The sequence below is a fragment of the Corapipo altera genome, unplaced genomic scaffold (genome assembly GCF_003945725.1).
Source record: "Corapipo altera isolate COAL_440 unplaced genomic scaffold, ASM394572v1 106, whole genome shotgun sequence".
NCBI classification, from domain to species: domain Eukaryota; kingdom Metazoa; phylum Chordata; class Aves; order Passeriformes; family Pipridae; genus Corapipo; species Corapipo altera.
In genome coordinates this window covers 428,775-454,194 of record NW_020885019.1, presented here as the reverse complement: position 1 = coordinate 454,194, position 25,420 = coordinate 428,775, and the positions used below count along the sequence as shown (strand labels likewise).

At 55.9% G+C, this 25,420-nt stretch overlaps 1 protein-coding gene across 1 annotated transcript; it reads right to left on the bottom strand.

Moving 5' to 3' along the window:
* Positions 1–2,729: 2,729 nt before the first annotated feature.
* Positions 2,730–23,825, bottom strand: LMNA (lamin A/C). Its single transcript, XM_027667809.1, has 12 exons — positions 23,374–23,825; positions 7,647–7,803; positions 7,333–7,458; positions 7,055–7,225; positions 6,828–6,953; positions 6,495–6,715; positions 6,199–6,403; positions 5,967–6,074; positions 5,683–5,802; positions 5,505–5,600; positions 3,480–3,734; positions 2,730–2,826 (listed from the first exon to the last, which is right to left on the bottom strand). The coding sequence occupies exons 1-12, from the start codon at positions 23,721–23,723 to the stop codon at positions 2,794–2,796; spliced, it is 1,968 nt and encodes a 655-aa protein (XP_027523610.1). The 5' UTR covers positions 23,724–23,825; the 3' UTR covers positions 2,730–2,793.
* Between the last annotated feature and the right edge of the window lie 1,595 nt (positions 23,826–25,420).

Sequence of the window (25,420 nt, the reverse complement as noted above, 5' to 3'; positions counted from 1 at the left end):
GAGAAACCCCACATTGACTCAGTGCTTTTGCTGGAATGGGGCTGGAGCTCTGTCACGGGCTCTGTCACAGTCCCCATAGGGGTGTGCGAGGTCTCTGTGGGGTGTGTATGGTCCCCATGTGGCTCTGTAAGGTCCCCAGAGTGTGTGTATCATCCCCATGGGGCTCTGCAGTGTCCCTGAGGGTCTGTGCAGGGACCCCACAGGTCTCCAGCTCAGCCCTTCCCCAGTGTGACCCAGCCCAGGGGTGTCAGGACACTGGGGTCCCATGGGGGCGCGGGAAGGACCCGGGGCATTATTTCCTTGTTGCATTTCCCCATGGCAGTTCCCCATAGCAGTTCCTGTGTCTCCTGGTTTGTCTCCTCCTGACAGCATGGCCAGGCAGCAGCACAAGGTCCCAGTTTCTCCGTGGGGCTTCTCCCTGCCATTTCAGAACCTGCTATTTTTGGCACAACCTCATAACTTTTGGGGCCTAGCAGTACCAGGCTAAGAGCTGGGATGGATCTCCATGGAGGGGATGGGCTGCAGCATTCTGGGGGTACCTGCCCCAGGCATGCCTGAGCTGGCAGAGACGGGGGCCAAGGGGCACAGGCAGGGGGCCAGTGTGTCCCCTGCCAACCTGTGAGAACCCGCCTCTGAGAACTCCTTGTACCCCTCTCCTGGGAGAGGACATGGCATCTCACTGCATCCCCACAAGCCCACCTGAAGCTGGGAGGTGGCAGCGATGCCCCCGAGACCCCCTGGCAACCCCTACCCTTGTGAGCCTCAGCCCTGCTGCACCCAAACCCGGGATGATGTGGCCCCGTGTGGCTCGGGGGACCCAGGTGTCCGAGCACTGGGGCAGGGGGTACCCCCAGGATGGGCACCCCAGGCACCTACCTGGCTGTGCCTGCGCCCCGGCCGCCCGCCCGCGTCCCCTCACATCGCGGTTCCCCAGCGCTGTGCCTGGTAAAGCCGATTATGTGCCGGCTTTAAGGCTCTCCTTCTCCCCGGCATCGCCTCCCAGCTCGCTCTGGTGCCTGGCACGGCCTGGGGACAAAGGGGATCCCCCCGGCTGAGTGTGGGGGTCATCCCTACGGTAGGAGGAAACCTTCAGTCAGGGGCTTGCTCAGGTTCTGCCCCCTCCCCAGGCAATCCCAGGGCTTGCTCAGGTTCTGCCCCCTCCCCAGGCAATCCCATCCTGGGAAATATCTGGTCCCCAAAACCCCAAGGTACGGAAGGTCTGAGCCCTCACAGCAAATTCCATCTCCTCCCTGCCAGTCCCTCTCCTGGGGCTGCCCCAGATCTCAGCATCCCACCCTTGGATAAGTTAGGGTGTGGGGGGCCACCCTGCTTCCCCCCATCCACAGTATCTGCTAAGCCCCCACCCTGGCTGTGGCGCTAAAAGAGATCCTGGGGGGATCCCTGTGCAGCACCTCCAAATTCCCCCCTGGGCAGCAATGATGACAGCACACAGCATGGGAAGGGTTTGGCTGTATTTTGACTTTGGAAGGAGATACAGGCAGTAATACAGAAGCTTTGCAAGCATGAATACAATACATGGCCTCCCCAGATCCCGCTGGAGCGGGGGGCTTGTCCTGGGACCTGATCCTGCCCTCCCCTGCACTTGAGGCTGGGGGGGCTGCAGGCATTCCTCAATCAAGGCAAGAAGCCAAGATCTTTGTCAAGGGCTGGATGGACTTTTGCAGAGAGGGAAGCTGCTCCTGCCAGATCCCAAACTCCCTCTTGCTCAAACAAAACACCTTCCTTGGTGCCTTCCTGGCAAACCAGTCCTGCCTGGACTGAGCATCCTTCACCTCATCCCTGAAACGGTTCCTGAGCTCTGGTCACCGGAGACGAGTCCGACTAACCACAGTCGAGAAAAACTGGGGTGAACCCTGTTAGATGCAGTGGCCCCCAAAGAGAGGGACCTGGAGGGTCCTCCTGGTGCCGAGCCTGCAGGCGCAAGGTCTATCACTCTAGCTGCCAAATCCATCTGGTCCTGGGATGCAGCTCTGGTGGGTTTTCAATTCCCCTACTCCATCTCCACTTGATGCCATGCGGGGTCCAGCATCGTTCCCAGCCTGGCCCCTGCCTCGGCTAAGGCACAACTCGGCTGCTTAAAAAAAGAAAGGGAACCCAAAGGGCACAAGATGCCTGGGATGGGGAATATGGGGAATACAGCACGTGGAGCGCTGGGAGTGCAGGCAGGCAGGGGAGGGAGCAATGGCCACGGAGAGACACGGGCATTGCCTGCAAGCTGCCAGGAGCCCCCACGCCAGCACCACCGGGAATCACAAATCAAAAAAAAAAAAAAAAGAAAAGAAAAAAGTGAATTTTGGTTTCAGATCCCAAGAAAAAGGGTTGTAAAGGCACTGTGCTCCACTCGAGAGAAGACAGCAGCCCCGGTGGGGATGGTTGCACTTCTCCCAGCCCTATGTAAAAAGCTTTGGCAAAAAAGGTACAATCTAAAGAGCATTTCAGCTGTGATCTCCTCTTGCATGGCTGCTTCGTAAACACGATTCCTTGCTGTCTTTGGCTGAAGTTTTAAAAAAATTGTGAAGCTGAGGAGTTTTTTTTTTGTTTGGATTTTTTTTTATATAGAAATAGATTTTTTCTTTACAAAAAAAAAATCAAAGCATCTTTTAGCACTTTTAATATATATATATAAAATTCCTGCTATAGAAAACAAAAACCCCCAAACGGGTTTTGATTTTTTTTTTTTTTTAGGGAAAAAAAAAATCTTTTTTTTGCTTTGGGGAAAAAAAAAACCACCTAGCTGGAGATGGGCAGGAACCACAGGAATGCGCCACAGGGTTACATGATGCTGCAGTTCTGGACAGCCTGAGCCTGGGAGGGAGAAGGAAAAAGAAGAGGGTTAAGAAGAATCCAGTGTCACTGTTTGCTCTGGCTGTGAAGTGTCAGGTGGGATCCTCTGCACGCCCGCAGTGTCTGGACTGTGCGTGCCCAGGGCTTGCCTCCTCCCTGGCCCTTGGGGTGCAATAAATAAACCCCCCCAGGCTGGGGTGTTCATAGCTCAGAAATTTGAGAACTAGTGGTAGGTGATACTTGAGGGTTATAATACTGAGAGTATTAACATAGAACATAGTATATATTAATCTAATATTATATAGATATAAACTATATGTTCAAGTGCCGAAGCGTTCACGTTACCAGCATGAACAACACTTAGCAGTGGTGGGATGAGTGTGTTAAGGATGGAGGATGCTCTGGGGTGCCAAGGGGGCAGAGTGTGGGATGGGATGGGACGGGACGGGATGGGATGGAACAGGATGGGATGGGGGGGGAGCCGCTATGGCCACATCCCTTTCCAATCCCTCTCAGAGTCTCCGGTCCCTTACAAAGAGGCTTGTGCAAGGCCAAAGAGGAAGAGCAAAAGCAGGGTGAAGGACAGGAGGGAGGGGATGAGACCCCTACAGTGCTGCCCTGAGAACAGACAGCACTGGGACAGCCCAGACCCGGGGTCTGGGAATGGCACTGACCTGCCTGCGGGGACTGGAGTTCCCCAGGAGGTAGTTCCTGGTCACCAGGCTGTCCCCGAGGCCAATGCCAGAGTCGCCCATGCTGCGGTAGCTGCGGGTGACGGTCACACTGGAGGTGGAGGAGCCCGAGGACATGGTGTTGATGCCGGCGTTCTGGGTGCCTGACTTGTCAGCTGGCTGACCGCATGTGCCGCACACGATCGTGCGGGAGCGCAGGTTGTATTCACCGGGGTCCCCAGAGCCGCTGCAGCTCCCCTAGACATGAGGGGGGACAGACAAAATGACCTTGAGCCCCTGCCCAAGTATCCTCTGCACTGAACCCCTGCTCTGAGGATGACGGTGTGACCCCGGGGGGACCTCTTCATGTTAGTCTTCGAAGAGGGTCCGCACTCGCCCATCCTCTCGGTCGTGTGGTTTAAAAACAATAAAACAGAATTGTTATTTTTGTATTTCTAATCCCAAGTGACTGGGGCTGGTGTGATGGCACTGGTTGACCTGCCCTGCTGCCCTGTCCTCACACTCCAGGCTCTCAGCACACCTGAACTGTGCTCCTCTGAAAACATCTTTTCTTCACCGCCTTGCAAGCTGGCGGCTGTCCATGGGGAAACTTGCTCTTGGAAAAGATTCAGCCTTCAGATGAATGGGCAGCACTGGCTGCAGGAGCTTAGCTCCTCTGTCCAGGGATAATCAATGTAGAAGAGAATCACAGAATCATGGAATGGTTTGGGTTGGAATGGACCTTGAAGCTCATCTTGTTCCACCCCCTGCCATGGACAGCGACATCTTCCACTATCCCAGGTTGCTCCAAGTTTTGTCCAACCTGGCCTTGAACACTTGCAGGGATGGGGCAGCCACAGCTTCTCTGGGCAACATGAGCCAGTGTCTCACAACCCTCATAGAGAAGAGTTTCTTCCCAATATCCCATCTAACCCTGCCCTCTGGCAGTGGGAAGCCATTTTGCCTTGTCCAAGGTCCCTCTCCATCTTTCTTGGAGCCCCTTTAGGCACTGGAAGGGGTTCTAAGGTCTCTCAGGAGCCTTCTCTTCTCCAGGCTGAACACCTCCAGCTCTCCCAGCCTGTCTCCAGAGCAGAGGGGCTCCAGCCCTCAGAGCATCTTCATGGTTACTTCTGGATTTGCTCCAGCAGCTTCATGTCCTTCTTCTGTTGGGGGTCTGAGAACTGGACTCTGCACTGCAGGTGGGTCTCACAAGGGCAGAGCAGAGTAGGACAATGCAGTAGCTCAACCCACTGATACAGCAGCACTCTTCATATCCAGAGAACTCAAAGGAAAGTGGATGATGGATTCCACATTCTGCTCCTGCAGAGACCCTGGGGCAGCATCCAGCAGATCTCTTGCCATCTCTCCATGCATGATTCCTGTGGGCATCTCATGTGCAGGACACACACATCCTGTGCGATGGGCTGGTGGGGGCTCCTGGGCTGCAGCCAGGGATGTTTCTTTGGGAGAATTGGTTGCAGCTCTGTTCCTGGCATGCTGCCTACTCTCTGCCTGCTGCCTGTTCCTCTGCCTGCTGCCTGCTCTGCTCGCTGATCCTCCTGGTGCATATTTCAGCTCCATGAGGGTAATAATGGGCTGAGAAGAAGGACAAAGCCACCTCTGGATTTGTTCCAGCACCCTCGCGAAGCAGAGAGGACAGAGCAGCTGCTGCCGCCGAGAAGTGTCATCCATCAACTTCCATCCATCCTGTCCTCCCGGTGACACGGGGTACCATCTCAGCCTCCCTCCGGTTCCTCCAACACCTTTCATGGCATGTCAAGGTTGCTTAGGGTTGGAGGCAACTTCCAGCAGGGTTTTAAGATCTTTTTTGGTGAGCAGAGATCTCCTCCAGGTGCCAGAGGTCTGTTGCCTTCTCTCAAGTTGTTGTTTCCACAGCAGACTCCCTGCTACCTTCTCCCATACACGTGACCCTGCATGATGCTGAGCTGCCTCCCACCCTGACTGGGACCAGAACTGCATCCCCCCCGGACCCCCTGGGATCACTGGCATTCCCAGTGCCCTACTCACGTGGTGATGGCGGTGGTGGATGCTCATTTCATCATCGTCCTCATCCTCATCATCGTTGATGATCACAGTGCGGACCAGTTTCCGCATGGCTACCTCCTGTGGGGGACAGGAAGGGAGTTGGGGGGTTCAGTGCTGCTGACTCCCCATGCCCCAGCCCAGACATGCCATCGGCTCTCACCTCCCCGTTGGAGTTGATGAGGGCGGTGCGCAGGCTGTCCCCGGAGCCCCAGCTGCTCTGGGCTTTCCACACCACGTTGCTGGGGGGGCTGTGGGTCGCTCCAGCTCCTGAGGCCCAGATCTGGGGAGAAAAGCAATAGGAAAGTGACCTGTCAGGTCTGCAGAGCCCAGAGCCTGGGAACATGGGTCTGTCACTGCAAAAAGCACACCCCAACTGCTCTGCATCACCAGCGGCCCAGCAGGACTTGCGATCTCGGCTGGATCCTCCACTGGGCAGTGACTCACCGTGACCACCTGGCCAGCCTTCAGGGTGAACTTTGGGGGGAAGCGGTAGGTGATGGGGGGATCATCCCCATTCTGCCGCTTGATCTGCCAGTTCCCCATTGCCTGGTCCTGCAAGAGAGAGAGAGAGCAGAGACCCTCAGAACCCCAGTTCTTCCCCAGCTTGTCCCATTCACCTCCTGCCCATGGAGCAGAGTTGAACTTCACCCCAGGGATCTCCCTCAAGGAAACTCACCTCGTTGGACTTGTTCCTGAGACGGACAAACTTGCCCTCCAAGTCCACCTCCTCCACTCCGACACGGCCGCTGGTCCGGGCATGGTGGGAGAAGCTGGTCCGGCTCTCACCATCCTCCAGCTTCCGCTTCTTGGAGGAGCCCGGGGTGGACAAGTGGCTTCGGGATGCACCTTTGTGAGAGGAAGGGCTGGGGGACAGCCTCAGCCTGGTAGGGGGAGAAGGGGAGATGGAGCCAGTGAGGACATGAGGGCTGGGACCCACATAGCTCAGAGCTGGCTGCAGCGCCTCGTGCTCACCGCTCCTCCTCGCCCTCCAGCAGCTTGCGGTAGGCGTTGATCTCCATATCTAGAGCCAGCTTGATGTCCAGCAGCTCCTGGTACTCATCCAGCTGCTGCTGCATGCGCGCCCGCATCTCAGCCATCTCCCGCTCCTTCTCGGAGAGCAGGCGCCGGTTGGTCTCACGTTCCCTGGCCAGAATATCCTCCAAATCATGTAGCTTCGCTTCCTTGGCGGCCAACTGTGGGGAGGAAAGGTGAGAGTGGCCACTCCACCAGGACCATGCCCAGAAGGGGATCATCCCCAGGAGAGGACCATCTCCAGGGCAGATGTCCCAAGGAACCCCCGCTCACCTGCTTCTGCAGCTGGCTCACTTCTGAGGAGAGGTTGTCGATGCGGATGCGGGTCTGCTGCAGCTCCTCATGGGCAGCACCCACCATGTTGCTGTTCCTCTCAGCCGACTGCTTGGCGTTCTCCAGCTGGGAGACAGGACAGGGAGATCAGCATCCCCAGTACCTGCTGCCCACCAGTGCTCTGTGGGGCTGGGGGGAGAGGAGGGTGTTGTGGGGGGGCTGCTCACCTTTGCCCCATAGGTCTTCTCCAGTTCCTCCTTGTAAAGCCTGATCTGGGCTTCGTGCTGGCTCCGCAGCTCCTGCAGGGCCTCGGACAGCTTGCTCTCAAACTCCCGCTGCCGCCCATTGTCGATCTCCACCAGCCGGGTCTCGTGGCGGCGCTTGGTCTCCCGCAGCTCCTGGGGACAGGTCAGGGGACGGTGTCGCCTCAGGAAGGGGACACAACGGTGCAGAGCAGGGGTTCTCCCAAGTGACCCCAGCACCGTGGCGGCACGTTGCAGCTCACCTCGCTGTAGATGTTTTTCTGGAATTCAAGCTCTTCCTTCAGCGTCTGCAGCCGGTTCTCGGCGTCCACGCGGCGTAGCATCTCGTCCTGCAGTTGCTTCTTGGCTTCGTTCAAGGCACTTTCCAGCTGGCAGGGAATTGAGAAGGAACATCACAGTGGGCTCTGGGCACCCCAGCATCCGGTATGGCTGGGGACCCACCATCCAAATGCATCTGCCCCACAGCCCCCTGGCACAGCGGGGACCTGGCAGCCCCCAGGTAGGGGGGGACAGAGGGGTCTCTGGGGAAGCTGGAGACAGGGCTGCCACTGCTCACCTTGGCCACCTGTCCCCTCAGATCACGCACTTCAGTCTCCAGATTCCTCTTCTCGCCCAGGGCTGTGGAGAGCGCAGCTTCCTTGGAATTAAGCAAAGCCTCCACATCCTTGAGGCGTGCCTGGGCAGTGAGCAGGTCTCCTTCCTTCTTGGCATTCCTGCGGGGCAAAGGATGGCACAGGTTATCTGCATGGCAGGGAGAATCATAGTCATCAGGAAATGATAGAACGGTTTGGGTTCAAAGGGATCTTAGAACTCATCCAGTCCCACCCCCCCTGCCATGGGAAGGGACACCTTCCACTAGCCCAGGTTGCTCAAAGCCCCGTCCAACCTGGCCTTGGACACTTCCAGGGATGAGGCAGCCACAGCTTCTCTGGGCAGGGGCCCTGTGCCAGGGCTTCATCATCCTCACAGTCAGGAATTTCTTCCCCATATCCCATCTAACCCTGCCCTCTAGCAGTGGGAAGCCATTCCCCCCTGTCCTGTCACTCCAGTCCCTTGTCCAAAGTCCTCCAGTTTTTAAAGGCCCTTTAGGTACTGGAAGGTGCTCTAAGGTCATGTCAAGCTTCTCATCCACCAACACCTCCAAGTCCTTCTCCTCATGGCTGGTATCAGAAACTCCACCCTGCACTGTAACTCAAGCACACAGAGAATCATTTCCACAGCCCTCTGATCACCCCCAAAAGAGTTGCAGGATTACCCCTAACACCCACTCGCCAAGGAGACTGGCAGGCCCCAGTCATCCAGCCCCAGTGTGGATACTGGAAAGCAGGAAGGGCTGGGGAGGACTAGGGGAACAAGAGGTGTCTCAGGATGCAGTCCCCATGTGTGATACGCACACCCACAGCACGGTTGCACCATGAGAGACCAGTGCTGACCAGGTTGGGGCCAGAGTGGCACAATGTGACACGGTGGGACATGACGCAGCGTGGTGGGGACACTGGAGCACGTTGTGGTGTGACACAGTGGGGCACAGTGGGACACGGTGCAGCATGGTGTGGTGTGGCAGAGCATATGATATTGTCACGTGTGGCACAGCGTGGTGTGGTATAGTGTGGCATCATGTGACACTATGGATGGATGGCACAGCAGCAGCAGCTGGGGAGGAGCTGGAGATGCCCTGTAGCCAGCACTGTCCTACCGAGGCGAGTGGGCAGACGAGCTTGTGGCACCCTGCCAGTGCCAGGAGCCTGGTGCCTCTCCTGGAGCAGATGGGAGGCACTGGTTGATAAGCAGGGGCCAGGGGCTGCACTGGGGAGGCCAGACCTCACCACGAGCTGTCGCTTGGTGGGTGCAGAGCTGTGGCACATCAGCCACCCAGCACAGGGCTGTGGATGGGTCTCCCGACCTCCAACATCACTGTCCAGACTCCCACGCCATCCTGGCTCCCACTGCCCTCCTCACTTTTCCAGCCCTCTGACAGCAGGTCAAGGCCATTCCTTAACAGCCCCGCTGTGTGACCAGGGAATCTGATCTGACTGTACCACCAAAATGCAGCCTGGTGCTATTTTGGTAGGTCCTATAAAAAGAAAAGACCCAAACGGCCCCCAGCAGCCACCAACCCCAGAGTGGGATTGTCATCCCACCTCCCTCAAAATGGGGTGTGGGACAGGTGGAGGTGGGATGTGCCCCGGGATCAGTTGTGGAGCCCCCGGGCTGTGGGTGAGCATCGGCTGCTCGCCAGCCCCGGGGCACATTCCTGGAGTGGGGAGTGCACACCCACGCCATGAGATCATGGGTCACAAATACCAGGGAGCGGGCGGCGGCACCACTGGCACTCAGCCCATCCCAGGGCAGAGTCCAGAACACCAGGAATGAGACCTCAGGACCACCAGGAATGGGACCCCAGCACCAGCAGAGACGGCGTTCCCTGACTCGCAGGGATGTGGGAAGATCCTGGCTTGGCCAATAGCAGATTTTCCTGCATTTCTTTCTGTTTCCTGACCCGAGCCAGCGCAGAAAAGTCATTCTGTTATTTTGCAGACTAAACCAAAGGTTTCAAAATCCAAGGCTACTGTTTTTAAGTATAAACTCCACTTTGTATCCCAGGATGAATTCTATATTAAAAGAGCAGGAATTCAGCTTGAGGAAGGACAGAAAATCACTATTCCTACATGTACAGTAACAAAATTCAGAACACTTTAAGTGTTGCTGTCAGGAAAAGCAGAGCTCAAGAGCCTCTGGGAATCCAGAAGCAGCTTGAAGACTTTTTCTTGGAAGTGTGTGAAGATCCATCTTCTGCCTTTGTTTCCATTTCTGAAAGTTCCTTTCCCAGCCCAGAAAATTTTCTGTTGTGGTGCAAAGGGCTCAGTGTAACATGTTGGATCTGTGATAAATTATATGATGTTTTTGTGGTCAGATTTTCATATCATATTTTCAATGTTTGGGGCTCTCAGGTAAGAGGGTCTTAATGATGTGCACAGAGTATGATTTCATAGTCCATGAATTCCATAAAATAGCCTGGTTTGTGCCTAAATAGCATTTAAGCAATCTTGAGAATTTGGAATTTAGTCTGCAGTGGAATAACTGACCAAGAAATGGTGCTGGTCCCCGTTTTCCAGAGAACTACAGTCCCACTTGCCGGAGCTGCTGCTGGAGCTCTGTGCCGGGTCCTTCCTGCACAACCCACTCCTTTCATACCAGTGACTCAGAGGACAAGAATGCCAACTGGGAGCAGCTCCGAGGCTCACTGCAACCAGTGTTTGAGGGCGAGTGTTCCCATGTGGCTGTGACTCGTCCCCACAGCCAGTGTGGCCACCCCGGCACTGCTGGCGGGGTCCAATCCTGCCGTCCCTGACAGAGTGAACTGCCCTGTGACTCCAGGAAGGGTTCGTCCTGGTTGTTTTGCTGCTGCAGCTCTTTGCTCGCAGTGTTGTCTGTGGAGGTTTGGTACAGCCAGGGGGCACCGGCTCTTCAGGATGGGGCTCTGGAATGTCCTGAATCCTCCAACTCTTTCAGGGACAGCAGTTTCATTAAGTGACAAACAGAGGGGAAAATGCTGATAGTTACACTTGTGTCTCCATCAGATTGTCCCTCACCAGGGAACAGAGGGATCCAGGGCTCTGGGCATTGATGCCTGGAAAGCCCCACGGTAAATCCCAGATGACTCAAGGACAAATCACTTTGCCTCAGAAGCCTCCCATGCTCAGCTCTGGGTTCCACCATGAGGAGCAGAGCCGGGAGCTCAGAGCTCACCAGCCGTGGGGTTGAGTTTGGGGGCAGTTCTGCAGGAAGGAGAGGGGTGAGGAGTCCTGTCCTGTCCTCTGCTCCAGCAGGTCCAGTGGTCTGTGTGACTCGGCTCCCTAGGACCTGAGCATCTCCCCCCAGATTCTTTCCAAACACACCATGACCCCGAATGTGGCAGCAGTCTCCAGATGTCAGTCCACAGGTGAGTCCTCTCTGGTTCCAGGGACCCCAGTGCCCACTGCTCCATGCCAGCCCCGTTGCTCCCCACTCCAGCCCAGCCAGGGCTTTGAGTTTTCCCTTCTACTCCCTTCAGGTCCTGCTTTTATTCCCCAGCAACCTCCCAGGCTCCAGCTGGCGCTCGGCTAAAAATAAAAACTTCCATGGCAGCTGTGTCGCTTCCACTTCCATGGTGTAGGGGACAAAGCCAGACCTTCCTCCTCCTCCCTGAGGGTTCCACTGGCATCCTCATCCCACCTGCTAGAGCCTTAGGATCTTGTGATCCCAAATCCCCCAGGGAAAAGGGAAGCAGAAACTCACCCCAGAGGGCTGGGTGCCTGCGGGCAAGAGACATGGGCTCAGTGTCCCACAGGATTTGATCCCCTGTGCTGGGACAGCCATGGGTAAAAACAATACAAGAGGAGAAAACACAACAGAAGCATCAAATCCTCAAGAAACAAATGTCTCAAGAGAAAAGATGGAGGGAAAAGGGGCCTCAAGACGTTTTATTTTTAGCTTTTAAAAGCAGGAAGGAGGAAAAAAAAAAAAAGAATGAAAATTGCAGCTGAGCTGCCAGAAAATCCAAATGTTAATGGAAAGTTGGATCTGGTCTGGCTGTGCTCAGCATTGACAGACACGAGGCTGCGAAGTCAACGCAACAGATTCAGAGAGGGCTCAGGGACAGCCCCATAGAGCACGATCTGCTACTGCTTGCTCCTCTCTGCCCCAAAATCCCAGCCCAGAAACCTGGCAGCTCTGGGCTCTCCCTCTGGAAAAGTCAAGACAGGACAGAGTCACCAGAGCTCATTGAAGCAGCTTCAGGCACAAGCCCACCAGGCTGCTGGAAAGATGCCAACCCTCTCTGAGACGCCAGAGTCCACTCCATGCATTTTTAGGAAACACCCTTTGGTTTCCGCCCTCCACTATTTATCCCTGTGAGTGTTGCTGAAGCTTGGGCAGCAGCGGGCTTCACATGCTGGAAGGGGACAAACAGATGGGCTGGAGCCAATGGAGGTGCAGGCATTCCCCTCCTTCCCTGCTCCAAATTGCAGCTGCCCCACCCTGGAGAATGTGCCAGCTCAGGGAACTCGCCGGCTCATGCCCCATCCATAAATCTTTATGCACATCTGCAAATCCCCTGGGACTGCAGGTTTCGGTCCCACCTGGCTGCCAGGGCCCACGTCCACCTGCTCCTGGTCACACTACTGTAGGACCGAGAACGCTATCCCAGGAAAGGCTCTTGGCACGTTTACAGCTTGGGAGCCCAAGGTAGAAGAGGCAGCGTGTGCCCTCAGAGGTCTGTCATTGCTGGGAGGACCCAGAAAACCTGCTCTGCCCCACCTTGAGCTGGCTGCTCTGCATGGCACTGCCTTCAGTGCCATGGACAGGTCCCAGGATCACTGCATGTATCCCAGGGATCACTGTCCTACTGCAGGGATCGCCCCACTATACCAGGGAGTGTTTCTCCATCCAGGATTGTTCCCCCATCCCAGGGACCAGGGCCCCACAGGATCTCAGGGACCAGGGCCCCACAGGAACAAGCAGCAGGGACAGCACGAGGAGGGGAGGACTTGGAAAACCTCTGTGGTGGGGCAATGGGAATGTGGCGAAGCAGCTTCTCCCAGCTCCTGACTCATCTGTGCCGCAGCGCCTCTGCCAAATCACCAGGATAAACACAGGCTGGTCTCCTAGCAGGGGAGCTGGAAATAGCCAGCGTGATGTATAGCGAGGACAACATCCGCACGGAGCCGGCATCCTGTGGGGCACCAAACCCCGCCAAAGGGAGCTGGGGATGCCAGCGTCAGTCATGCCCATGGATGCACGGAAACAGCTCCCACCCTCAGGTGTCAGCGGTGCCAAAGACCCTTCCTGGTGCCAGGGTCAGTGCTGGCCCCAACACACATTCCTGGCATGCTCATCTCTGGCGCCGAGGGGCTTGTTCAGCCACATGGGGCCCCAGAGAGATGAAAACAGCTCATTGCCATCTCCCAAGAGCTGGACTTCCCCCTCCTGGAATTGGGATCTGGCCTTTCCTTGCCTCCTTAAAATGAACCAAAACCGCTGCTTCATTGGAAACTGGGAAAAAGCATTTAATGCGGATGCAAATAGACCCCCCCGGCTGGCATTCCACAAATCCAAGTAATTCCTATCCCTCCACAAATCCCATCACCAGGAGCTTCGCTGGGAGTTGTAGCACACACAAACTCCAGCCCGATGGGACCTGACCACAGCAGTACCTCCAGAGATTGGCCACACGTGCCCCTCCTGAAGGCTTGAAGGAGCTTTTCCCCTTTCCCTGGATACATCAGAGCAAACGCCCCATGCCCACTCACCGTCACCCCACAGCCTCTCCCCTCACAATGGGAGAAGCACTTTGGCTTCAGCGGCACCACAACCAACAGATGCAGGAGGCGGCTGCAGCACGGACTGACAGCCTCGCAACTGCTGAAAAGCTGGAAACACATTTCCGAGAATAAATAGTATATTAATTGTTTAGAATTAATGGTGTTGTAGCTCGGTGCTGGCTGGGGAGCCCCAGTGTTGCTTGCTCCCTGTCCAGGTTGTCACGCCAGCTGGTGACTCATCCCAGCCTCCGCCAGCAGCTCGGAATGGAAATCCCAAGTCACCAAGTGACACTGCTGTTTGGACTGAGTTCCCCCTAGTAACAGGAGGGTCCGTGGTTTTGGAGAGTGGATGGCATTACCAGGGGGGTTTTGGAGCTGGAAAAGGGGGTTTTGCCCTTTTGCCATGTTGGAGTCACCAAGGGAATGTGCAGGACTTGGCTTTCCACTGCCCACATTGCATTTTTGGGAGGAGGTTTGCATCGGGTATAAATATGTGTGTCTGCACAGACAAAGGGCAGGATTTAGACTCCATGGACATGTGTCCCAGCTTGGAGCAGGCATCACAACGTCCCATCAGGTCTGCCAGTGCCTGGCTGCCTGTGAAACCTCTCTCTGTCACCTGTGGGACCCTCCACTGCTGCCTGTGGAACTCCCTTTCCCCTGCCTGTAGCTTTTCCAGGGAGCAGCAAGCCCCAGGAGACAGATGCAAAGAGGATGCAAAGTGCACGGGAGGATCAGCTGCTGGAGTCCCCAGCGCCGGGAGCGCACAGAGCCTGGCACCACAAAATGAGGGCAGGATTTCCCTATGGAACCCCTCCACCACCAAACCATGGGTTAGCTGGAACAAGCCTCCAGGCTGGGGTGACATGCAAAGTGCCACCAGTTGAAATTTGATTTAGTAACTGGGAATTGTCTGCATGGCAACAGGAAAACCTGGCCAGTGTCTGTGCAGGTCTGGAGGGGATGGGCTGACCCTGGGATTTCCAGAGGGTGGGCTGGTTCCTCCCTTGCAAAAACTACTTTTTCCACTGAAAAAAAAATCACCAAAGACTTGAACAGGCTGTGCAGGGCAGAGGTGGAGTCACCATTCCTGCAGGGATTTAACAGATGTGTGGATGTGCTACTTGGGGACATGGGTTAGCGGTGGCCTTGGCAGTGCTGAGGAACAGCCAGACTCAATGATCTCAGAAGACTTTTCCAACCTAAATTATATGATTCTATCTCTTCATAAACCTGAACATCTCAACACCATGATCAAACACTGGGCAATCCCCACCAAACCCCTCCATTCCAAACACACCAGCCCATCTTTCCCTGGCTTCCCATGGAATTTGAATCGGGTTATCTAAAAGACATTTAATTGAATTAAACCATCTTAAATATAGATTAAAGCAATAACGTTCTTCATCAGGAAAAAGGAACTTGCTAAAAAAAAGCCTGGAATTGCACTGGAAAGAGAATTTAGAGACATTACTCAAATATGTGAATACACCACCTTCCAAGCCACTCAATTCCACCTTCTGAATTTCAGTAGGAAAGGCACAAGAAGAAAGCTTGGAATCATGGAATATCCTGAGTTGGAAGGGACTCACAAGGATTGGCAATTCGAACTCCTTCAGAGAACATCCCCAAAAATCCCACCAAGAATGTTGTCGGTTTGTTTTTCCAATCCAGAATTTCCTAACAATTTGTAGGTAGTATATGATATAAAAACCTGACTAAAGCTTTTGGGAAGAGAAGGGAAGAAGGAAATTCCAAGTCTCACCATTGTGAGAAGTGAGTTTATTATTAGTATAAGTATATATCATTAATATAAGTATATCTCATTAATATGAGATATAAGTATATTATTAATATAACTGTATTATATTTAATGTAACAACAAATTAACAATTACACTTTGGACTGGATGAAATTGAAGGAGTTTTGCCCAGCCTTGACTATCTCACTGCGACACCGCAAAAACCAGTTTTGCGATAACTGGGCTAAATCTCAATGGGATGGTTGTGGGTCTTTTTTTGTCTTTTTTTTATCCCCCAAAAACAGCTCCGAGTTTTGCACCTCCATGGAAAGCCCAGAACTTTCCATTCACTTCAATACATCCCTCTCCGGATGAACGAGAAACACAAAGCCCATAAACCACCACCTCAAAGGATGAAGACAAAGCACAGATTCCCGGTGTTTCCTTGGGGGATTAGGCATGGCCGGAGACTTACAAACAGAGTTAAAAACAAGGAGCTTAGTCACTCGTATTAGTCATGTCTTCAGGAGCACTGGGGGGAAACAGCCTCAAGCTCCTGTTTCACTGGGAGCTGGCAACATGGCCAGGACATGGGGCAGTGGAGAAGCAGGGATGCAATCCCAGCCCCAGGAGCAGGAAAACACGCTGCCACTGTACAGACATCGACTTCTTTCCCTCTGCTCACACATGTGGTCCCTGAATGCAAAGGGGTGATGGGAAGGGATGAGGAGATCACTTTGTACCTGCTGCATCCTGACCCACAGTGGGAACAGAATCCCTGCACAAGGTGGGACAAGGTGGAGAGGAGCCAAGAGAGGCAAAACACGGAACAAACTCAAGGCCTTCTTTTTTCTCTCCAGTAGCAGCAGCTCATGTCGTTTTCCATAAGACTGGGTACGCAAAGCTTCTGGCCAGCAACATTTGTTTAAGAAACAAAGTGGGGGATTGTTGGATCCAGCTGCCACCCATCTTCCTGGGAACAAAAGGGTTTGCTATCCCGGCTCCAGCAGTGCAGATAAAGGTGTTTACATTGCCACAAGGTCTGTTTGCGTGTGGCGGTGGCAGTGAGGCCGGTGCAGGCTGCGCTGGAGCTGCTTTGTTTGTGCGCTCCGACGGCCGCTGTGAGTCAGCGCCGGCACTGTGAGCTCCAACTGCTCTCAGGGTGGCTGCTGGGATGGGATGCAGGGATGAGCAGCGGCCAAGGTGAACACCAATATTTTGCTGTGCTCTGCCATACGCTCTGCCCACTCTCCCCTCCAGCCTGCACTGTGCCGGGACGGAGCCCAGACCTGCTCTGGCACGTGAGCAGGAAACAACCACTTCCCCAGAGTAAGGACTGCAGACGTGGCATCCCTAGAAAGCACAATTCAGCCCCAATTGCTGCTTGCACAGAACCACCCTGCAAACAGGGCCACCGTGAGAGGCTCCGGTCTCCCCACCACCTCTCTCCTGCTCAGCCCCACGTGCCCGCACCACGTTCACCACCGGGCAAACACAATCCAGCTTTTTCCACAGAAATGGCACAGCAAAAGGCTGGGCTGTGAAAAGCGGCATCTCTGCCCTGCAAATGGAGGGTCTGGGGGCCACCCAGATGGTAAAGCACGATGCCAAGGGGCAAGGCTGCTCTCCACAACACTCCTGTTTCCCCCTAAAGCCCACAGCATGAAAGCTCAGCTTGGAAAACTCCCTCTAATTTCTCACCGCTCAACACGGTGCCCTGCAGCGGAGCATCCTCACACCCCACAGATGCTGCTGGGGAGCATGTCATCCACTGTGCTGCCAGGAAGGCGAGCGTGACTGCCGGAGCAGCGGGAGCCCCCCCAAAACGCGGCCCCGCAGTGCCACACCCTGCTCCAGCCTGGAGACACGCGGCTGAGCATGACTCATCCCCCTGCTCTGCCAGGGCTGCTCCAGAGCCCTTCCACAGCTACAGCAAGCCCACTGCACTGCAAGGAGAGGGGGACATGTAGCTCTTCCCAGTGGGGACTGGCAGCTGCAGTGGGGCAACTGGTCACCCTCAGTGCCCATGGGCACTGGGGCCACGTTTCCTTTGGGCTCCCACCTCTTTGAAGCCCACGTTACACATCTACACCAAGAGCTTGGATGTTTATTGGGGCTCACATAACTCAGAGATGGGGTTTTAAGGGAGAAAGTGTGTCCTTACACTGTTATTAAATAAATCCCCCAACAAATTGGAAGTTCTGAGCTCCACTCAAGCACCGTGGCAGGGAGACGCCAACTCTTCCTGACCAGGATGGGGGCACTAAACTGGATGGCAGGAGGATGCCAGTGTGGAAAGAAGGAGCCAGAGCAAGTGGCTGGAAGTGGCTCCTGTTCAGGAGGGTGGAGAGACCTATGCTATTAGAACCTTGCTCCTACAGAGGTGCTTCTGAACCACTCATAGTCTTGACACAAAAATTCAACAGCTTCAGGAGAGCCCATGTTTGCTCCTACCCTGGCTCTGTCACCTCTCTGCAGGTTCACGGCACCAACACCTGTAGCTGTGCAACCTTGTTAGTAAGGAAGGTAAAGTACAGGCAGGGCAGCACCCATCTTGCACCCTGGGTGCTGGGGAACTGTGTCCCTGCTGCTGTCACAACTCCTGGCTCTACTCACCATGGGAAGGCAGAAACAGGGCATAAGGGCTGTCTGCAGCTTGTGGAGGACACCCCAAGCCAAGGGCATCTTCACCTTCCTCATAAAGATGAAACTGGTTTATGATCGAGAACATGCAATGTTGACTCAGCCTCGCCCAGGAACAGAGGTGTCCCAACCCCAGCTGGGTTTTGTGGTATCTCTGCGGGTTGGGTTCACTGCACTTCATTAACCAACTTCCACACCCTTTGGCTCTCCTCAACACCCACAGTGCTGGATCACACCATGGGTTCACAGACATGCTGTGATATCCTTCACACAGAGGAACTAGGACATATATACATATTTTATGGAGTGATAGGTCAAAGAGGAATGGCTTTAAAGTGAGAGGGCAGATTTAGATTAGATATCAGGAGGAAATTCTTCCCTGTGAGGGTGGTGAGACCCTGGTTCAGGTTGCCCAGAGAAGCTGTGGCTGCCCTGTCCCTCAAAGTGTTCAAGGCCAGGTTAGGGCTTGGAGCAACCTAGTCTAGTGGAAAGTGTCTCTGTCCATGACAGGGAGGTGGAATAAGATGAGCTTTAAGGTCCCTTTCAAACTAAACCATTCCATGATTCCATGAACTTGGGCTTCTCCCGGGTGGCTGAGAGCCTGGCTGTCATACAGAGGTCTCTGTACTCAGGGCTGCTGCTTCCACTACACCAAGTGGGGCAGGGGGGCTGTGTCAGCCCCCCACAGTTGTTCAGCTTCACACTGGAGCTATTCAACCCTGGGTAGTGAGGGGAAGGGAGCAGAGGCAGGTGGGCACCCAGCCCCGACACCCCAGTGAGTGGCTGCGGGTGTCTGACGGCAGCTGCAGACAGAGACAGGTTTCACATGGCACCAGCCTCAGCTGTTTGGGAACGTGCCGAGCTTGTCACAGAGGAACAGGCTCAGCACACAGCCTCACAAAGAGCAGGATGGCGAAACAGGTAACGCAGCCAGTGGCAGGACAGCAGGAGGTAATTCCCAGCTCATCCCAAACCCACTGGGCTGACTCTTCTCGGGCAATCCTCTGTGTCAGCCCTAATTTTGTACAGGACCAGGGGGAGAGCTCTGGTGGCTTCCTCCTCTGCTGGTTGCCAGAAGCAGGGGAGGAAATTGCAGCTCCCAGAGGGCACAAATTCAGCAGAACACGGACCTGGCAGCCACCTTGTGCGTCCCACCCCAGCCACGCCACCCTCTCCATCTGCCTTCCTGAGCACCAGGCCAGGAACAACTCCCAGTTCTCTGGGCTCCAGAGTTTGAAAGCTGATGGCATTCAGACAAGTGAAGTGACACGTGCGAGGCTGAAAAACACTTGTGGCAGCACACGGGACCAGAGCAGGCTGGGACAGGATGTCGGGGATGGATCCCTTCCCACACTAAACCCAGCCCTGATTCTCTTTGCAATCGTTTCTCTTTAAGTCCCAGCTCCAAGGATAAGATCCTTAATTTGAAGAGTGGATCCTACTGACATAAAAATGTTTAAGGCAGGAGGATTTCCTCTCACTCCCCTCATCCCCCAGAACAGCAAAGGGAAGAGTCGTGGCTGGAAGACGCTGGCAAACGCAGCAATGGGAGCGGGGCCACAAGCCGAAAGTGCTGGAGCCTGTTCCTCTGCTGAGGTTGTCCTTGGAAAAAGAGGGGCTGGATGTTTGCACGAGCAAGAATTCCTCCCTCCCAGGAGCCCAGCCATCCCAAGCTGTTTCCTGCAGATGTCAAGGGAAAACCAGTGTTTCCGCAGCGCTGGAGACTCATGGTGGTGCATTTAAGAGGGTCCCAGAGGGGCACGGGGGTCCAGCCCAGCCCAACCCAGCTCTGTGTCGCTGACTCCCCCAAAGCATCCCCAGCTGTACAAGCTGCTCTTTGTTTGCTCCAAAAGGGCAAAGCCTCCTCCCAGCTGAAGCATTCCCTCCCTGGCAGGGATTCCACGAGGAAGAGGGGGGGAACAGCCCAGGAGCTGGAGGTTTCACCCCACGCAAAATGTTCCAGCACAAGCTCATTGCTGCTGAAAGAAGGGTCTGGCCTCATGACAGCACTGAGTCCTAGTTTCCACCCCCTCCTCTTTTTCAACTAAATGGGTCCTGTTCACCTGCTCCTGCCTGGAGGGTCTTCACTGAAACCAGCACAGGGCAAAACCCCCTGGGCTGGGGAAGGGCTGTGGGATTCACCTCCTAGCACCCCATTGCTGCCACCCTTGCTCTGCCCCTGGGTGAGCTTCCTCCCTCCACAACAACCTTTGGCAAACAGGAGATTTGTCCTCGTTAGGTCCAGGGATGAGGTCTGGGCCCCGGGAGGAAGAGGAGCTGCCAAGGCACCAGCTTAATCGTGTTAGGGGCTGCAATTCAGGAAGACATCGCTCATCAGCCGCGGTGCTAACGAGGGCTGGTTCCTGCCTTGGAGGAGGGAGCTGGTCCCTGCATGGCCAACCCTCACTCATGGAGCAGGCACTGAACCCCCCAGGGGGCCTCTCCTGGTGATGGAAGTGCCCAAGGGCCGCATCCTACAGCCCTTGCACTGACAAATGCATCATACATCTGGTGTGGGGTGAATCTTCATGAAGCAAGGCAAGAGCTGTGGCTCCTGTTCACCCCGTGAGTCAGGAGTCAGCTCAAGGAGAGGGGGTGATGGGCAGAACTGGGCACAGAGCATCTCTCCAACCGCCCAGTGCTGTGCTGGAATCCAGGTGTCCTCCAAGAAGGGGGACAGAAGCTCGAGGACACCAGAAACAAGGGCATTTCAGACTGGTCCTGTCTCTCCCCACGGTCTGGGAGTGGATGATGCTGGCGCTGCCAGCACCCCTGAGTCACCAGCCACCCTCACCGCACCCTCTGCTTTGCCTCAAGCACTGCTCCAGCATATCCACAGGCCATCGAGAGCTGGGGACACACATGGAACAGGGCCAGGCAGCGCTGCCTGGAGGTGTCCCTTGTCCTGGGGCACAGCCAGCACCAGGCTGCACAGGGTCGCTGTGCAAGGAGCCGGGTGGGTACTCTGGGATCACCATTGGGAGAAGCCAAACAGGCAGTGGAAAGGTCCAGCCCAAAGGCAAAGCAGCTGGCCAGGGACAGAGGAGTGGCAGGAGGGAGAGAGCAGGCAGCTGCCTGCTCAGCTCTACCCAGACCCTCCTCCACCCATGCAGCTCTTGCAGCAGTGCGTCTGTACTGGTTAGACTGGTCCCCTGTTTGCACAACCTCTCCCCCTCCAGCCAGCATCTCTTCCCCCACCCCAAACAGAGAACCCAGCACCCAGCACTGTGTCACATCCAGACACATCATGCAGTGCACCCCCAGCCCCCCACCCTCCCTCTGTGTTGGCGAGACAACCCCTGTGGCGAGCAGCAGTGATGCTGTGGGTACTGATAACACCACCCCGAGTGCCTGCCCTGCGGGAGATACCCGGTGCTTCCCCAGGGCTGACAGGCACAGTGAGGGATGCAGAGGGCTGCCAGTTACTTATTAGCCAAAGTGTCACCGTGTCAAGGTCAGACCAGGTGCTGACCCAAGGGCTTGGGGTGGGCAGAAGAGCCAGCAGAGCAGCCACATCCCTATGCAACTGGATGTCAGGGAGCAGAACAAAACCTGAGCAGGTCATTCCTGATCCCACCAACAGTTCCAACCCCTCCAGAGAGTCAGTCTTGTGGCTGCCCCAGTCCCCCATGCCCCAAAGACTTGGGACACCACAGCCAAACTGAGCCCGACATGCAGCATCACGGCTCGGCAGCTGATCATGCCCTTCTCTGAGCAGCACTGCCACATCAAGCGGGTCCCCATGGACACGAGATGAGCTGCAGCCCCTTTGCAAAGGTTGTGGGGACTTTACAAGGGTTGGAAAGCAGCCCTGGTACCACGCCCAAGAAGTGGGGACACACCAGATGCAGGAATGAACAGCACCAGCTTCCCCCGCAGAACCGCTCTTCCACCTCACTGTCCGTGACTCAGAGACGACTCAACACAGAAACACCCCTGTCCCCCAGAGCTCCGCGCACCAACCGCTCTCCAAAACCCACCAAAACCCACCTCCCAGCCACGAGCTGCTCTTTGGGAACCCCCTCGAATCACAGAACTTTTTTCAGGGGGTTGTCAGCGCTCAAGAACATGCACACAAGCTCCCGGAGCACAGCCCATAGCAGGGAAAAACTCCACACCCATTTTCCACAGGGCTGGCTCTGCAGCACAGCCAGCTCCCAGCTCTCCCCCAGCCAAGGCTGCGGGCTGGGCATTTTTTGCAGCCCTCGAAAGATCGTGGTCAAGATAGTTCTGGGTTTGCATAAGGCAGAAAAAGCCTTTAGACAGCTCAGCTCCTCCTCCCACCAGCACCCGGATCCTTGGGATCTGGGAGCAGGGATCTGGCGAGCGGCAAGTGGGACAAGTGAAACTGGCTTATCCGAGGACGGAGTTGCAGCAGTGCACGAGAAATAGAAAGTTAAATATAAATAAAACCCCGCACAGCTTCTGGAGACGTTTGTAACAGGCAGCACGTTCTCTCCCTCCCAGTAGGTAGAATATTTATGGCATCTTCTGAGGAAAGCTAATTTTAGCCTCATTTGGTGCAGACTCAAAATGAGGCATCCAGAATAAGAGGTGAAAGATCAAATGGAGGAAGAGGGGGTTGTCCCGACAGTGCCCAGACTGGATCTGGCCGCGAGCCAAAGCTGATGACGGAAAGGGATCCGCTTGCTCCTTCCACAGAGCAGGACTCAGGGAGCTCTGAGTGCTACAGGGACACATCCTGACACTGCATGGGCTGGCAGAGCATGGGGGAAGCCCAGTGCCAGCCCCTGCCTGGCCAGCAGTGACACTGGCCAGGGAGCCCCGTGTCCTCAGGGGACCTGCACTGGTCACCGGTAACAGCCCTGAGGAGGGGAGGGCAGACGCACCCAGTGGCAGCAGGGAGGGGCCCAGGAGGGGGGCATTTCTGATGGCAGGGAGGGAAAGAGATGAATCCAATGGGAAGCGGCTGGGGGGATTCTAGACTCAGTGTGGACTGGGAGCACATCACTCAGCAACAGCTGGTGCTGCCCCTGCACTGCTTCCCCCAAAGCCGGGGACCCCACAGAGTGGGAGCAGCTCGGCACAAGGAGGGTTAAGGCAAACAAAACCCGAGCAGGTTCTTTAACTGGTGCCAAAGACAGCAGAGGAAAATAGGACGAGCAGGCGAGATCTGTGGGCAGGACAGAGCCAGCTGGCTGGCACCACTTCCCGGGCTGTGCCGGAGCGTGTTTAGGAATAGCTCCAGAATGACGAAGGCAGAGGGGCTGCCAGCCCGGTGCTCGTGCCCCGCGTCGCACGGACCCTCCCGGGGGCCCAGGGCATGTCTGCTCAACCCCAGCCCTGAGCCTTCACAGCTCTGCTCCCTGATACTCCCCCCAAGGGCATCCTGGCCAAAGATGGCGCTTGGAGGGAAAGCAGGAATGCTGAGAGAGCTTCTCTCCTCTCTCTGTCCTCACCATGGACACTCCTGCCCCAGCTGGGTCATGGATTTTTCCTCTCCCTGCCTCCTCCAGGTTGCTCCTTCTTCCCTCCCGGCTCCTTGCCAAGCATGACGACAGCGCCTGTCCCACTGCGGTCCCCCCTGTTCCCAGGGCACTCACCACTGGGGGACCCCCCATTCCCAGGGCACTCACCGGGCTTTCAGCTCCTTGTGCTCCTCCCGGACTTTGCTGAGCTCCAGCTGCAGCCGAGCTCTCTCCTTGGCCACCGAATCCAAGGTCTTGCGGGCATCTGCCAGCTCCGACTCGTAGGCAGCCTTGATGCCCGAGACCTCTCGGCTCACCACCTCCTCGGACTCGGTGATGCGGAGCCTCAGGCCGGCGTTCTCCAGCTCCAGCGAGCGCACCTTGTCGATGTATACGGCCAAGCGGTCATTGAGCTCCTGCAGGTCCTCCTTCTCCTGCAGGCGGGTGATGCGGGTAGGGGACAAGGGGGTCCCCGAAGCCCCGCTGCGGGTGCTCCTCTTCTGCGAAGGCGTCGCCATGGGGTCTGGTGTCGAGGCGAAGGACACGGCACAGGTCACGGCGCGATGTCCCACGCCACCCGCCCAGCTGTCGCAGCAGCTCCTGGTGTCTGAGTGACTTGCTTATATCCCAGCTGGGCTGTAACCGGGAGGAGGAGCTGCGAGGCAGCGGCGGGTGGAGTTATCCAAAACCTGGGTGGAGACAACTCACATCAGTCCCGGCCCTTCCTTGGGAAAGGCATCCCTGGGAAAAGGGGGCTTGGGAGGGCAGCTGTGGGGACACATCCCAGGGTGACTCCTGGTACACACACCCCCTTTTATAGGGTGATTCCCCTCACGGAGGCTGGCTTGAAGCTTGGGGGGATTTGGCAAGGGCAAAGTGCACCCTGAGAGGGGCTGCAGTAATGAGCGCCCCCAGGACATCGCTGCCCCACACGACAGGGCAGGCAGCATCTCAGCAGCTGCTGACCCCAGGGTGTGTGGGGTCCCGGAACACCCTGCATGCAGGAGCCACAGGCTGCACAGGACCCTGGGGTAGCCCAGACTCTAGGGTGCAGGGACCCAAATACAGTCCCAGGTCACCCAAAACACCCTGGTCTGGGGTCCCCCTGAATCCTGAGCCATCACAGAGCCCTGGGGCACTAGAGGATTCCCCTCTCCCCCCCCCCCCCCACTGGCTTTGCCTAGTTCTCTCAGCACTAGCTATCCCCTTTTCCCAGCTATCCCCAGTACTAGCTGTGGCCAGTTTTATCCTTCCTCTCAGTTTCTTGTGCCAGCTGTGCCAGTTTGTAACTCCACAAATCCTGAGCACCAGTTGAGCCCAGTTTCCCCCCATCCCAATTCCCTGCACTGCTTCCTGCTCTCCTAACTCCAGCCATTCCCAGTCCCACCAGCACTCAGCCATCCTTCCAGTATGTCCAGTTCCCAGAATGGGTGATTCCAGGTCCTCTCAGGTGCTGGGAGCAGAGTCTGGGGTGCTCTGCCTCCCTTAAAGTACTGCCAAGACTCAGGCGGTTCATGATTTCCAGATCTGCCACACACTTCTGGCATCCCCAAGTGCTGCCACGGAAAGGGGGCCCTCCCAGATTTCACCCGTGTTTCCTTGTGTTGTGCTGTGAAGCTAATCCCTCCCGTGTCAGAGAAATGGGAATGAAATGACAAAGGGAACAGAAAAGCAACCCTTTTACACCCTAGAAAGGAGGGGTGGGTGGGGGTCCTGGGGGCTCCAGCTTCCTCCTTGTGAGCCCCTGCTTGGGAAGCTGGGCTCTGCAGCATTGAAACCAGGAAAGAGTGTCCCCTCCGCAGCTGGGGACACTGGCAAGAGCCAGGGCACCCCAAAGCCAACCTCCTCCAACCGTTCCCTGAGGACAGAGGGGTCCAAGGTCAAGGGCACAGGCAACACGCCACTTCCTGAGCCACGGCTGCCTGGCTCCTCCTGTCCCTGCTGCAATCCAAGCTCAGTTTGCTTCCCGGCTCGGGGAGCGCAGCAGAGCCCCAGGCAGGCTGGGAATGACTCACACAGCAACGGAACAACACATGCGAACACGCAGCGCACACAGAGACACGCACGCGTGTGCGCGCTCCGGCAATGATTAACACACTGGCAGCTCGTCAGTCCCGCCCGCCAGCGCACAGTAGCGGAATAGGGAAGGGACCCCATCAAACTTTTAAAAAGCAAAAATCAAACTTTTAAAAAGCAAGAATCAAACTTTCAAAAA